A 14338-nucleotide genomic window follows, 5' to 3' on the forward strand; every position below is an offset into this window, starting at 1 on the left:
TTGGAGCAGAAGAATACTCCGTGGAAGGTAAGCCTATTGTTTTTTTTCACTGCCTCAGGTTTAAGGCGGCTTACTGTTTGCTGGTGTTCGTGCTGGATGTTCATGCTAACGTTAGCTGATGAAATTCTGCTCCCTCGTCAGAGGGGCATTGTCAGCTTGGACTGCGGTTTGGATGACTTACAGGGGCTTTTGATTTGCTGCCAAAAAAGAGATCAATTTCTCAAACCCCTATTCTTTACCCTCTTAAAGCAACCCTTCCTTTTTCTCATTGGTTGGTTTTTATTTTGCTTTGCACAGAGCAGGGCCGAGTGAAACATTTCACTTGTCGCACATTATGGAGAGCATTGACCTTGTGATAAAGTGTAAACAGTGTGGTCAGTGGCCATAAAGGGACACTTCTTTGTGTTGAAACAGATCACAGACTTCTCAAATTCACCCATGACTTAGCTACTCTTGTAGACTGGCAGGTTGGCCAATTTTGTGTGCATTTTTACAGGAATGGTTCAGTTAATAATGTTGCAAACAATAAATGAAAGGGAATAACCACTGATGTCCTGCTAACTGGTGATTTCTACCTTCCAAACACCGTTAGCATAATTGGCATGTTAGCATGCTTATTTGTGCTTTTCCTTTAAGGCTAAGCTATTCTGTTTACTCCTCAGGGGTAACCACAGGCTCCCTTGACCCTGGCAGTATGCTAGCCAGGAACATGACCCAGTATCCAACTGCATGCTATTTCATTGGGTCAGTGCTTTAGAGTTAAACTCACCAACACACTGTGCCTGAGAGAGACAGCAGGGAACTTGACTTTATTCAGCACCCTCGCAGAACCTTGCTTATTTACTGATGGATTCCCTGCTGGCTCGGTTTGACTGTGTAATTGATAGGCAGCATGCTTGGGTCTGGCTCTCTCAGGCATGTGTATTGGGATAAGCTGCAGGTATCTGCGTATTTTCCCCTATCGGGATTCACTTGCTGATGAATTACCCCCTCTATCCAGACACGGGCCTCAGGAGAGGGTTGCTGTGGCAACGCCACCTGCAAGAAGTTTTGTATTGGAGTTTGAGCAGTCGCTGCTGGCTGAACTTGAAGCTTGACACCACTTGAAAGAGTGGAAAGAGTAGATTTTTTTGTTTGTTTTTTGCAGGAGAGGAGCAATTTGTAATTTAGCAAAAGTTAAACGAATTTGAGCTTGACTGTAAGTGCTTGAAATTGTATACCTGTTCTGCTTAGCAGAATGAGGAAAATGCAGTATCTTGACATTTCAAGCAAATTTGTTGTATGTCCTCAGTTGCTTACCCAAGACTTTCAGACTTCCCTCACCATTTCCCTCCTGTCCCGGATGAAACTACTGACATTTTCTGGCATTCTTTCAATCCCTGCATTGGAATGCACTCCTGCTCTCACCCTGAAAGTTCACACTACATGCTCTGAAGCCCTTGATGTAAAAATATCATTGTAGCCAACGCGGTAGGTGGCAGGTGAACGTATCTCTACTGCCCCAAATTCCCCTGAGGCTTCCCTGAGGGCCAAGTGTTCCTCCCCTACTGTGTCCATAGTGGGAGAAGTGGTGTAATCTGGACTGTATAGAGTGCGCCGGTGACCCAGAATGTGATGAAGTGTCCTGATCGGTTTCACTTGGCTGCCCGGAAGAGAGAGAGGGAGGGTCTCTCCCGCTGGGAGAGCTGCACTGTCGACATCAGAGCAGAGCCGGCTGCCCTAGAGAGCTTTGCTTATTTACATTTCACAGGGAAGAGGGGTGAGGCAGGGCCGTGCGGTGAACTCAGGCTGATGCAATACTTGTAGAGTCAACTTGTTGAGAACGTACAGTTACTTAGTGTTGCTGCTCATTGACTGTCAGATTGCCTTTTATTCGTTTTCAGCTTAGTTTATACTGTCTATCTTTGGCTGACCTCAACAGCGATGCACAAATTTTGCTATTTATTATCCACATTTTTGAGCAAATAGTATTCAAATATCCTAACGAGAAAATGTTTTACATTGTTATGAATTAAAAAAAGAAGGTTTAACATTTGATTATTAAGATTATAAATGATCTGTACCTGGTTGTTCAATTAATCTTTGTGTTTCAGCTGTATGTGATTTAACACACTACCAGCTCACCTAGAGAATGAAAACCCACAACTGTGCAGATTAATCATAGTTTCATCCTCTTAGATGTGTCCATTTTCCTTCATGTGTAAACCAATATCAGCAGCTTGTGTCCTCAGATTGTCTGAAATTCTACATTCATCCAAAATGCATTTAAGACTTTTACTTTTTAAAACGACGTGTCATATTATAGTACCTGATTAAATAAACAGATACTAAGACTGAGTTTGGATTCCAATATCCATAGAGATTAATGTAGTCTTCGTTCTGTCTTGTTTTTTTGAGCTTCTCAGTTTCTTTCTTTACCCCGGCATGTTAGCAGCATCATATTAGCAAAGAATTTGCATGCTCATCTTGAGAAGGCTTGTCCCAAGACAAATTGAGTGTCCTTCCCTAATAGATCTGCTCACTGTAGAGGGTCATTTGGGGCATCAATTTAATCACTTAATTAAGTTACTGCAGAACAACTCCCATGGACACTTTCTCGGGCCAGCTACGCTTAAGATGGTATCTTAATTCTTGATCAACCTTGGTTTTGTCCCTAGCAACCAGTTTACTCTCCGCTGCCCTATTTTTAGGGGGTTTTCTCTAATTAGGGGGGCTGACCGGGTGTGAGAGAGGTTCTGTGAGATTGATGAGCGTGAGATACTTTAAAACCCAGAGGGGGAGGAACACCATTATGTGACACCGAGCTTGGTGCGAGCTCCATGAGAAAGCTCTAGAAATGGATGAGCCAGAGCCTCACAGCGACCCCATTTCACTGCAGAAATCTGCCACGCTTGCAGTGTAACCGGAAACTCGCACTTTACCTTGAATAACCGCAGACTGCAGTTTGGGTGCAGCTGTATTATTGGTACTGAAGGAGAATTTGCTAGTTATAGAATGGAATGATGAACTGTGTTTTTTGAAATGATGCACTAAAGCTGCACAATATATCATCTATTAACCGTTATCATGATACTGGCCTTTGAATATTGATATCACAAAAGGTTGCAATATGCAAATGAGCCCACTAACCAGTCATTAAATGTTTTACTGTATGCTATGAGCATCTTGTATTGATCAAGGCATTCACATGATCCAACAAACATAAGCATTTCAGTCAAAAACAGTGAAGGCCAATAACTATGTCAGGTTTTTTTTTTTGTTGTGCGGCCCTGTGGTGCAGTATTAAGAATTACCCAAAGACATGTAAATTAATGTTATTCTTTGCTGGTAAGAGAGTTTAGATCCATCTCTATGTCTGCAGACAGGTCCTGATCAATCTGATCAGATCTGGTCATATTTCTCTTCTGGAACATTTGGGATTAAACTTGATCAGACGCTTGGAAAATCTGGGATTTTTTTCCGCCCTCTGCCTCTTACCCATGAAATGGGAGTTTGATGTGGCGTGTAGATATGGGATTAAAGCTTTGATTGGAACTGTATTTATTGGAGATTACTCCGGATGATCTAAACCAGATTATGGATTTTGTTCTTAGTGTTCCCGAAAGAGGCCAGATGACACTGAGATATTTCCTGGATGTTTTTTATGGAATTAAAAGGAAAAAAAAGTTTTATAAGATTGTGATATTAGAAAAATATGAAGCCTTTTGAAATATCTTTTTTTCTTCTGTAGACAAACCACCCAAATAAGGTTGTGACACTTTTTGTCCCTTTTAAATCATTACCCCACATTCTTCTGTTATAAAAAGTGGCTTTTATGTGTTGGAGTGCTCGGTATGCAAATACTATGCAAATGAACTTACATTTACACACAAATGTGCTGCTCAGAAATGCGGACAAGTTATTAAAAATAAGAAACAAAAAACATTTTTGTAACTTCTAGTTTTAATTAGTTTCAAATGAATTCATGTATTCGGTCTAGGCTATTAATGCATAATTTTATTTTAAAATGGTTGATGTATACAATGTATTAAAGATTAGAGCTGCAAATCTCAAGTTTACAATCCAGTGTATTTTCTGTGTTAACTGTAGTTTAATTTAATGTATAATTTTGTCACAGAGTGGGTGACAGCAGTCCTAACTAAACTGTTCTAGTTTGTACTCAACACCCACAGAGATACTGTACAAACAGAAAAGGCTTACATCTCTCTCATTCTGAAAGGATTGCCTTTTATTATACTGAATACATTTCTCTGCTTGGATCATTAATAAGATGTTCTCTAATGTAGAAGCATTTTGAATTATAGGTATTGCAGTGCAGGAAGTATTTCAGTGTGGTGATGTTACCAAATGTATGGGCGAATATAATTTGCATTACAGAAATATTTTAGTATAAAGGATATTTTAGAGAAATTGTTATTATAGTGGGCTGTTTTATTTTAAAGTCATATTTCAGTAGGAATATGTGAATAAAACCAATCAACAATAGTTCATAATAGTTACTAAACAATGTGTCTTAACATAAGTAGCTGAATTAAGCCTGCAATTTCAGAGGCTAAATGCGTGTAGCATATGAGGGATGCACAGTTTTTGATTCTTAAAATGTAGCACTACCGATACATTTTGGCTCTATTTCATTATGATAACCATTGTGTTGTCTTAGTTTGATGTCGTTTCAGTGTGTTATGGTCCTTTACCTTATAACAGCGCAAAAATCAATAGCAGTATGCTGCTGTTTTGGTAGCTAGCTAAAATTCGAAGCTGACAAATAGCTGACTTCAGCTTCATATCCCTGAAGAATTTAAGGTGGGCAATAACAAATAATTGCCCCCCGGCCCACTTTGAAGGCATATGATGCCCTAAATGTAATTAAAGCCCAGCAGTGAGGTTGCTGAACTTTACTCTCCTCTGCTATCACTGCAGACTGGCAGGGTCGCCTACAGAGCAGCGCTAATAGCCTGTTAATGAAGTAATGCTCTTCTTTATTTGAGAGTTGTTCCTTTTTCGTAGGGGAAGATTTCAACCACTGCCCCTTGTAACTCAGTTTCAAGGGGCAAGGTGACACTCAAAAACAAAGGGTAGGGGTAAAAATAAGAAATGGGATTGGACCTTTGTCTCTTCCAACACCAAACTTCATAAAACTAAATATAGTAATGCATATTGTGTGTCATCCATGTCTTTAAGCATCATGGCATTTTTGCCATATTGCTGCCCCTATATAATGTATATATTTAACTCACATACACCCCTCATCCCATACGCATACATACATAAACACTGTATATGTCTCCCAAAAGTAGTCCCAGTGTGACTCTATAATCTGTTCTTTTGATGTCCACACATGAAAAACAAACGCACAGTTATCACTCTAAATCACAGCCACACATATAAACACATACAAGCACTCACTCACTCAGCGCTGGTAGAATCTGCCTCAGTTTTGTTGTCTTATCCCTCTCCAGCAGAGCCTGCCTGACAGGCGCGTGTGAGGCCCTAAAGGCATGAAGGCTGGCTTTAGCACGCTCCTTTATCCTCTGTCATAAACCAAAGCTGCTCTGCAGCCCAGAGCTGATCCAACCGCATGGGTATCCATTTCACACTCACACATACACACAATCTTTCTGCAAGATTTGACTGCACTTATCCCAGTGCCCACCCTCTGTGTTTGTGTGTTTGTTTTCATACATTTTCAGAACAAATATCCTGACTTGGGTAGAAACACCAGAGAAAACAGAGCTAACCCCATATCTTAAAATATTTGTCTGAACCCGAAGGGACCTGACTGCTCACGCTCAGTGAATGTCATTTATGACGTATTTGTCAGGCTCAGTTCAGATTCTCATAGCCCTCTTCCCACTTTGAACAGGTTTTCCCCTACACTTTCCTCTGCTTTGTCGTCTTTACCGCTTTACGTTATCAATTAGGAAAGTACAGATTAGTGCAGCAAAGTGAATGTTAATTTGTTTGGACAAAGGTATTTTTGGGAGCTTTAGGATTAAAGATATGGAAGCTAACACCTTGCTGTATCAGTACCACACAGTGTGAGAATAGCATGTTATAGAAAGCTTATGCATACTTAAAAACTTGATTAACAAATGTATTAAAGCAGGATTTAAACTTTGACACTTTATTATGTCACATTTTTGTTTTTTTTTTCTGTTATTTATCTGTGATCTATTGACAGCTATGAATATTACTTCACTGTAATTTAACAGCAATATCCTATGAGGTTTTATTGGGCACTTGAGGTGAGGATGGGCCCATTTTGGACAGAATTTGTTGTACTCAGGCCACTTTCAGACTCAAAATGTTGTGTTGGGTTAATAGGGCTAGGATAGAAAGTTCTTGAGCTGTATTTGGTTTGGGACCAACATTTCAGGCCCGATTAAAAGTCTATTGTAGAGGACCAACTTGGTGAAGGACAAACTGGAAGGTGAAAACCATCTTACTATTAAATATTGGTTTTTACACACACACACACACACACATATCTATATTAGATATTGGGTATATGTATGATCCCAGGTCCCAACATTGTGCAAAATCGAGCACAAATATTTGGCAAGAGATGCAGTGCTGATTTACAGGGATGCAGTTTATTGAATAAACTATATCCCCAGTGTTCTGGGGTTGTGGGGAGTTTTGAATTCTCTTTGTTTTCTTGCTCTTCTATACTTCTATTCGTGCTTAATTCGTGCTCTGTTCACTCTTTTTTTACTCTCTCCACCTCCCTCCACCCCATCCACTACTCACTTCTCTGCATCTCTCCTTATTTTGCTCTTTATTTCTTGTCTTCTTAGTCTCTTAGTTGCTTCTCTCTGTCTCTGTCTTTCTCTCTCACTCTCCTTCTCTGTTCTTAGGTTGGCCTTTTAGAGGTTTAGGGAGCGAGAACATCAATAGGGGAAACAGAATTGCTGTTTTATTAAGCTGAGGGAAACGATAACTGTACTGAAAGGAAGAAAGGTGGGTTAGAGGGAGAGAGAGGAGGAGGATCTTCTCTACAGTGCCTCTATTTAATAGAGGAACATTCTCAGATTGCTGCAGCCTATAGACTTTTGTCAGAATTATTCCCCAGGACTATTTCAGACAGAGATTTAAAGCACTGTATGTGATCTTTTACAGTTACAACAAAAGGCCAGGTATGATGCTAACCATGTATAGAGCTGACCTGTTTAGCTTAAGAGGAGTTGTAGCACAGAATGAGGTCAATGTGCTTGCAGTCTTGGCCTCCTTCACAGTAGCTTTTGTACATTTCCCAGACTGTACAGCACATACATGGAATAGATGAATGATTGTAAAGCTCTCAGTTAGGGCACAAAGAATGGTCTTTTAGAAGGTTTCTATCAAATGAAGACTTACGAGAAAAATATAAAATGATTGTAATACTTTAAATGCTTTAAATGAATTATTGATAATATATTTTACAAATATCTCCAAAGCTCTTTTTCAGTTTGAATAGTTAAATTGCTTGCATATTTTGTCTGCTTATGACGCTCTTATTCGTAGGTTTGCCCTTTTATATGGAAAAAAAGAAACCAAAAAAAGGGGGTTTTGCAAAATAGTTTTTTGCATATTTGAGCAAGATTAATAACCTACCATTTGAGAACTTGGCTAGCTCTCTGTGTGAATTGTTTGAATGCCTCAAATACTACCTGATACTAGAGCCTGAATAAAACAACAATAGGTCTCGGACATACAACCTGATGATGGAAAAATCATGAAAAACAGTACATAAACAATTTTCAGGGTGAATCTTAAAAAAAAAAAACATCTGCTTGCTATGAAAAATTGCAGGTGGCTTTGCTATGAGAATATGAAAAGTTAACCAAAGGCACATTCTCTCTTAACCTGTGTGACATTTTACCCTATGTTAGGTTATCAACACTTATATTTGACAAAGAAAAATCTAAGTCATGGCAATTTTTATTAATTAAAACCATTTTGTAAATAATTTCTAATCAATTTAATGGAAATCAACTACTGATATTTTTGTTTAATGCTTTTTTATTGAGCAAAAAAGTTAATGGAAACCTAATAAGTGAGAACCACTAAGTGAGTTGTTCAAGCATGCTATGTCAAAACAAAATTGCCATTAATTTAAGTCACAGTAAGTATGATACTGTGCATAGTATGTGATCTTGCTGTCAGTCAAATATAGTAGATGTGTTTTCATCAAGCAACGCCCTCTGGAAGCCGCTGAATATCCCACTAACAGAGAGAAAACTCACTTCTTGAGCAGTCAGTTGTTCAGGCATGTCCAAATAAAGCTATTCATTTAGCTGAGGCCTTGGTCAATCGCTAATCTTTACCTGGATACTGAGACCATGGAAGTAGTTTGCTGTATTGAATAGAAGTCACACTGCATGTCCTGTTGTTTAGGCTCTTTGGTACTGAGTCACATGGAAAAGCAATTCTCTTTTAACTCTAGGCTCAATATTCAGCTAACCTTAAAGTTTAAGGTTTATTATGCAGTAGCTACTGATCATTTAAACTACTTTGAATTATTAGCTACAATCTGCTTTGACTAATTGCTGAAACTGAAATGCATGTAGTTACAGTGGTGAGGAACAGATATTTGGACCTGTCATTGGGTTGTTAGAATTAATAAATTAAAAGCAGTAAAATTAGTATGCAAAGCTGATGTTCAGCTCTTTGAGTTAAGTGTCTTTTCTGGCCCTAGAGGGTTATAGGACCAGAAGGAAGGCTCTCTTTTTTACCTGCTTGTGCACCTTTCCAACTGAATAGTGATGTCTCTGTCAGGTTGAACAAACAAACACACACACACACACACATGCAGCGAATGTGATGCAGGAACATGTGAATGTGAAGCAATCAGACAAGCGACAGACGCATGATGCTGACAGTTTGCTATTTTCTCTGTGACATCTTCTCTGTGTCGCGCTTTCAGAACCAGACCTGTCAGTGGCTAAAAAAACACAGGCACTTACAAAAGTCATCTCATCTTTCCTAATTCAGCACTGAGCCAAAACAGAGCTCATTCAGTATTCTCAAAACACTCATATCACCTGATCACATGCCCAACACACATGTCCAGGTGCTTTGAGTGTGGATCATGTGAAGGGATTGAATCAGGGGTGTTAAACTCAGGCCCTAGAGGCCCACAACACCGTGGAGTTTAGTGTTTATTTCTTTTTAATGCATATAGTTCAACTTGTGAATTGCTTGGTAATTAGCCAAGGTGACTTAGATATGTTAAATCACTAAAAACCTCAGTGCTATAGTCTTTCTGGACTGACATATTACAGTCCTCTGTATTGGTGAAAAACGAGCACAAAAATTCTAGCCACTCAGTGGTGAAATTACCTCCCCCTGAGCTCTGCACAAGATAGTCTGTCTGTTTCTTCCAGCCTGGCAACACCATTCTGCGCTCATTTCCACTGAACCTTTTTAATGTTTTACTTATTAAACCCTGACTGTAGATTCTCTGGGTGCTCTGTTGGCATTCTGTGGATTAGCTGGATATTCTGCAGATTCGGTATTCTGTAAATTCTCTGTAGATTTTCTGGGTACTCTGTTGATACTGTGTTGGTTCTCTTGGTACTCTGTAGATTCTGTGTGTGTACTGTAGATTGTCTGTAGACTCTCTGAGTATTCTCTAGATTCTATTGGTATTCTACAGATTCTCTGGGCACTTATTTGTATATTCTGTAGTGATTGTAGATTCTGGGGATATTCTTTTGATTCTCTGTAGATTTTCTAGGTATTCTTTAGATTCTTTGTAGGTTTGCTTGGTAGTTTATACCCACATTCTCTGGGTACTTTATTCATTCTCTGGGTTTTCTATAGATTGTCTGGACACTGTAGACTCGCTGGGCATGCTGTAGTTTCTCTGTGCCCTCTGTAGGTTCTCTGGGTATACTGTAGATTCTCTGTAGATTCTCTTAGTATTTTGTAGATTCTCTCTGCTCTCTGTAGGTTCTCTGGACACTCTGTAGATTCTCTAGGTATTCTGTAGATTCTGTGTGCTCTTTGTAGATTCTCTTGGTATTTTGTAGATTCTCTGTAGATTCTTTGGGTATTCTGTAGATTCTCTGTGCTCTCTCTAAAGTCGCTGGGTATTTTGTAGAATTAGTGTGTTGCATTGTAGTGTGTTGTGTAGATTCTCTGGATATTCTGTTAATCCTCTGGGGATCCTGGAGATTGTCTGTTGATTTTCTGGGTACTCTTGATTCTCCAGACCTTCCATAGTTTCCCTGGGCACTCTGTAGATTCTATAGGTACTCCAGATTCACTATGCTTTCTGTAGATTCTCTGGGTTCTCTAGATTCTCTGTACTCTCTGTAGGTTCTGTGGGTACTCTCGATTCTCTGTGCTCTCGGTAGATTCTCTGGGTACATTAGATTCTCTGTGCTCTCTGTAGATTCTCTGGGTGCTCTCGATTCTCTGTACTCTCTGTAGGTTCTGTGGGTACTCTCGATTCTCTGTGCTCTCGGTAGATTCTCTGGGTACTGTAGATTCTCTGTGCTCTCTGTAGATTCTCTGTGCTCTCAGTAGATTCTCTGGGTACTTTAGATTCTCTGTGCTCTCTGTAGATTCTCTGGGTACTCTAGATTCTCTGTGCTTTCAGTAGATTCTCTGGGTACTTTAGATTCACTGTGTTCTCTGTAGATTCTCTGTGCTCTCAGTAGATTCTTTGGGTACTTTAGATTCTCTGTGCTCTCTGTAGGTTCTCTGGGTACTCTAGATTCTCTGTGCTCTCTGTAGATTCTCTGGGTACTTTAGATTCTCTGTGCTTTCTTGATTCCTAGGTTATCTTCTAGTTTCTCTGGATGTGTCGTTTCTCTAGGCTCTCTGTAGGTTCTCTGGGTACTCTGTAGTTTCTCCTGATTCTCTGTAGAATATCTGGGTTTTCTGGAGATTCTGTTTTCTTTGTAGGATAAGAGCATCTGCTAAATGAGTAATTGTGATTGTCAGTAGTCTTCCAATACTCAACATAATATATCTTTCTGGTGTCTTTTTGATGAGTAATGTGATGGTACAAACTAAGGCTATGTTCACACAGAAGATAAAAGTGGCCATAATCTGATTTTCTCACCAAATCCAATTTTTTGTTAGGATGTTCACAGTATCTTTTAAATGTGATCTATATGCGACAGTCTGAACAGATCCTGCTTCTAAACTGACTCACAAGCTCAAAAGAACAACGCTTCACGTGGCACAGTCATCCAGATGTAAACAATCAAAATAGAATGAACAGTAACAGCCGCTCCCAAAGGTTTCTGTTTCATCTTCGCCAGCATCACAGAAGCTAATAAGAAGTTCTGATGGCTGACAGCTGTGCTTGTCACCCAGAATGCTTTTGAGCTCTCTGTAAAAAAAGGCTCATTATTAGGCCGGCAGTGCAAAATTCTGAAGGATGTTGTGTTGGATTAACATAAAAGTCACTTGAGTTCCAATCTGGCTGTTTAGACTGAGTCGCATTGCCACACATCAAATACTAATCGGATTTCAGTACCACATATGGAAGTGTTCCAAATCTGAATTGAAAATGTCAGATTCAGTATTTTTGCTGGTCAGATTGCCGCACAGGTAAGACCTCTGTGTCACATATGAAGACAAAATCATACTGTGGCCATTTTTACCTGATGCATGAACAAAATGTAAAACTCTGGTGTCATTTTGTCTGCACTTGGTTAACATAAGTTTCCACATACTACATACTTGAACATAATCTCCCATCATCACTATAACAAAATTTACAGGTATTTTTGTTGTTACAATTACTAAGATATGCTGCAAAAGTAACACTTTTTAATATACTGTGTAAAGGTCAGAGAAACAGCGGATAAAGGATACGATATATCTGTGAAAGTTGGAATCAGCGTTTACAAAATCAGCACATGAGCATGGATGAGTTGTCATTTAGTGTTGTCTGCTCGTTTCATGTTTTTATCAGAAGATCTTCAGGCTAAAAAAAGCAAATGAGAAGATCTGCCTGTGAGTGTGGTAGGTGGTATTTTGTTGGGAGGATACTGTCGGATTATAACGTTTGAACGTAATGCTGAAAGTGACCAAAGGAAATAAAGATCATTAGACCTCACTGAACCAAGGCACACAGGAGAATTTCCTCTCTCTCTGTCTCTCTCTCTCTCTCTCTCTCTCTCTCTCTCATAATGAGAATTTGTAACACATCACCACCTGTGCATTATACATGCCACCTCCCTCCATTTCAGATGTCAAACATTCTCAGGGGAATTTCTCTCTGTGGAATTTGTGTTCAGACTATAGAATTAGAGCCACGGTTTCTCGGCTTTAGCCCCTGCTGCTCCACTGAAGGCTGGAAGAGGCTCAGAGGGCTCCAGCTGCATGTCCTGACCCTAACTGCTGCTTCTGCTTCAATATTTCACTTGAGACAGACTCCAGAACTGCTCCAGTTGACATGGTAACCATTACTCGGCCATAAGTGTTCTTTGGGTTTGAGATTGTGACCCTTACTTATGGAGTGGCAGTAGAGCGATGATTGACAGGAAAAAGCTTCTGTCTCCAAAGCACAACACTTCATACAGAATATCAAACTGACATACAGCTATGTGTGTGTGTGTGTGTGTGTGTGTGTGTGTGTGTATATGTGTGTGCATGTTTTAATACATTTCAGGACAAAAATGAGATTGAAAAACTAGAGAAAGTAGGACTAACCTATTTAACTAATTTACACATAATTTAAAGGGCAAGAGACATTTTTAAATTATGTCAAAAACTGAAAAAATGGCAAAAATGGAGATACAAGGTTTGTATGTGTGTGTGTGTGCACTCCCATATCTAGACGAAGTTTAAACTTGTGTGTGTGTGTGTGTGTGTGTGAATTTTCTCATGCTCTGAGAGAGACAGGATCATAAACTCTGTGGCTTGCTTCCCACAGCTTTGATAAATCTAATACTGAAACTGTCAGCATGTACCACACCCTGCTGTGCATGTGTGTGTGTGTGTGAGTGTTTGACACTCCTGCAGAGCTACCCTTTGCATATTTCTCAGTAGATATCAGTGAGCTAACAGCTCTTTACCTTAAAAAAGATTTAACACTCTCTCAGTCTCTCTCTCTCTCTCTCTCTCTCTCTCTCTCACACACACTCTCTCACAACACACAGATGCATACACATGTAGATAATACCAGAGACATTCTGAATTGCACCGTATCCCCCTCCCCGACTTGTCAATAACATGGGGATCCCCAGATATTGCAAAATACATTTGTACGTCCTTGTACATAAAATGAACAAAAATTTAATGGAAAAAACTTAAATCACTTACCACATTGAAATTATTGCTGTAAAGAGCAGTTTCAGTTATCTAATGTTATTTAGATATTTGTAGGCCACTGTGTTTTGGTTCTCATGGGGTTTACTTTGGGAATTCATGGATGGCTGCTGATAAATTCACACATAGCTAATTTGATATCATATTTTTGAGAATGACCCAGTGGTGTCCCAGATACAGTGATGGAGAAGGTATGCATTGATCAAAACATTTAAACAGAATTAGTCCCTCACCAGGGTGCTGGACCAGCAGTGTGCAGCTCTGAGCCAAACAGCTAACTTTACAAACTTTTGTGATCTAATATTATGTGAATATTATCCAACTATGCCAAAAGAAGCATAAAAAGTATATAGGTTCAGAATAATAGTAGAACAAAAGAGCTGTTTGATGTTGGCAAAGGTGTTGTTGTTTGTTTATTAATGTTAGCAGTATTGAGGCTAACAGCGCCATGAAGCCGTCGTCTCCTGCAAAATGTGGACAAAGCTGCTGTAGCGTGTTTCAGGGTGAGTGGAGATGGAGGGGGTCATGGCTAACCTAGCCTGAAAAACACTGGTTTTGGGGAGCTATAGCTCTTCTTTTGGAGAAATCAGTGGTCACGTAACCATTTGATTATACACTGTGTTGTCTGAGAAATACACCCTTTCTCTCTTTCTGGGCCTAGCTAACGTCAACTAGAGTAATTAGCCTAGTTAGTAAAACGCTGTGCCAGAGCCAGCTGCACTATCTCTGCCTTCTCGGTCATATCCTTAAAAACACTTATGTCCGGGCACTTCACCAGGGCCACATCACCCAAATAGAGATTTCAGTATTTCAGTGCTGGCATCTCAAGTGGTTAACAGAGTACTCAAGTACCCGTACACAGCGCTAACTGTAACCACCTTTTTATGGGGGAAATAGTTAGCATTATGAAGAACCCCCTGCAGTATTTAAGAATCACTATTTACATTTACAGCATTTAGCAAATGCTCTTATCCAGAGCGACTTACAAAGAGTGCTTTGTTGTCTACCCAGAGAAAGTATCTTTGCTACTTACAAATAGGTTAGAGAGAAAGCTGGCCCTGAACTC

General features: G+C 39.6%; 1 protein-coding gene across 1 annotated transcript in view; it reads left to right on the forward strand.

Moving 5' to 3' along the window:
* nrxn2b (neurexin 2b) overlaps window positions 1-14338 on the forward strand; it is an 843638-nt gene that overhangs the window by 170171 nt on the left and 659129 nt on the right. The window contains exon 3 of the mRNA XM_036583184.1: window positions 10-27. Coding sequence (XP_036439077.1) covers window positions 10-27 — 18 coding nt within the window. The remainder of the gene's footprint in view (window positions 1-9; window positions 28-14338) is intronic.

This window comes from Colossoma macropomum, unplaced genomic scaffold (assembly GCF_904425465.1).
Source record: "Colossoma macropomum unplaced genomic scaffold, Colossoma_macropomum, whole genome shotgun sequence".
Classification (NCBI taxonomy): domain Eukaryota; kingdom Metazoa; phylum Chordata; class Actinopteri; order Characiformes; family Serrasalmidae; genus Colossoma; species Colossoma macropomum.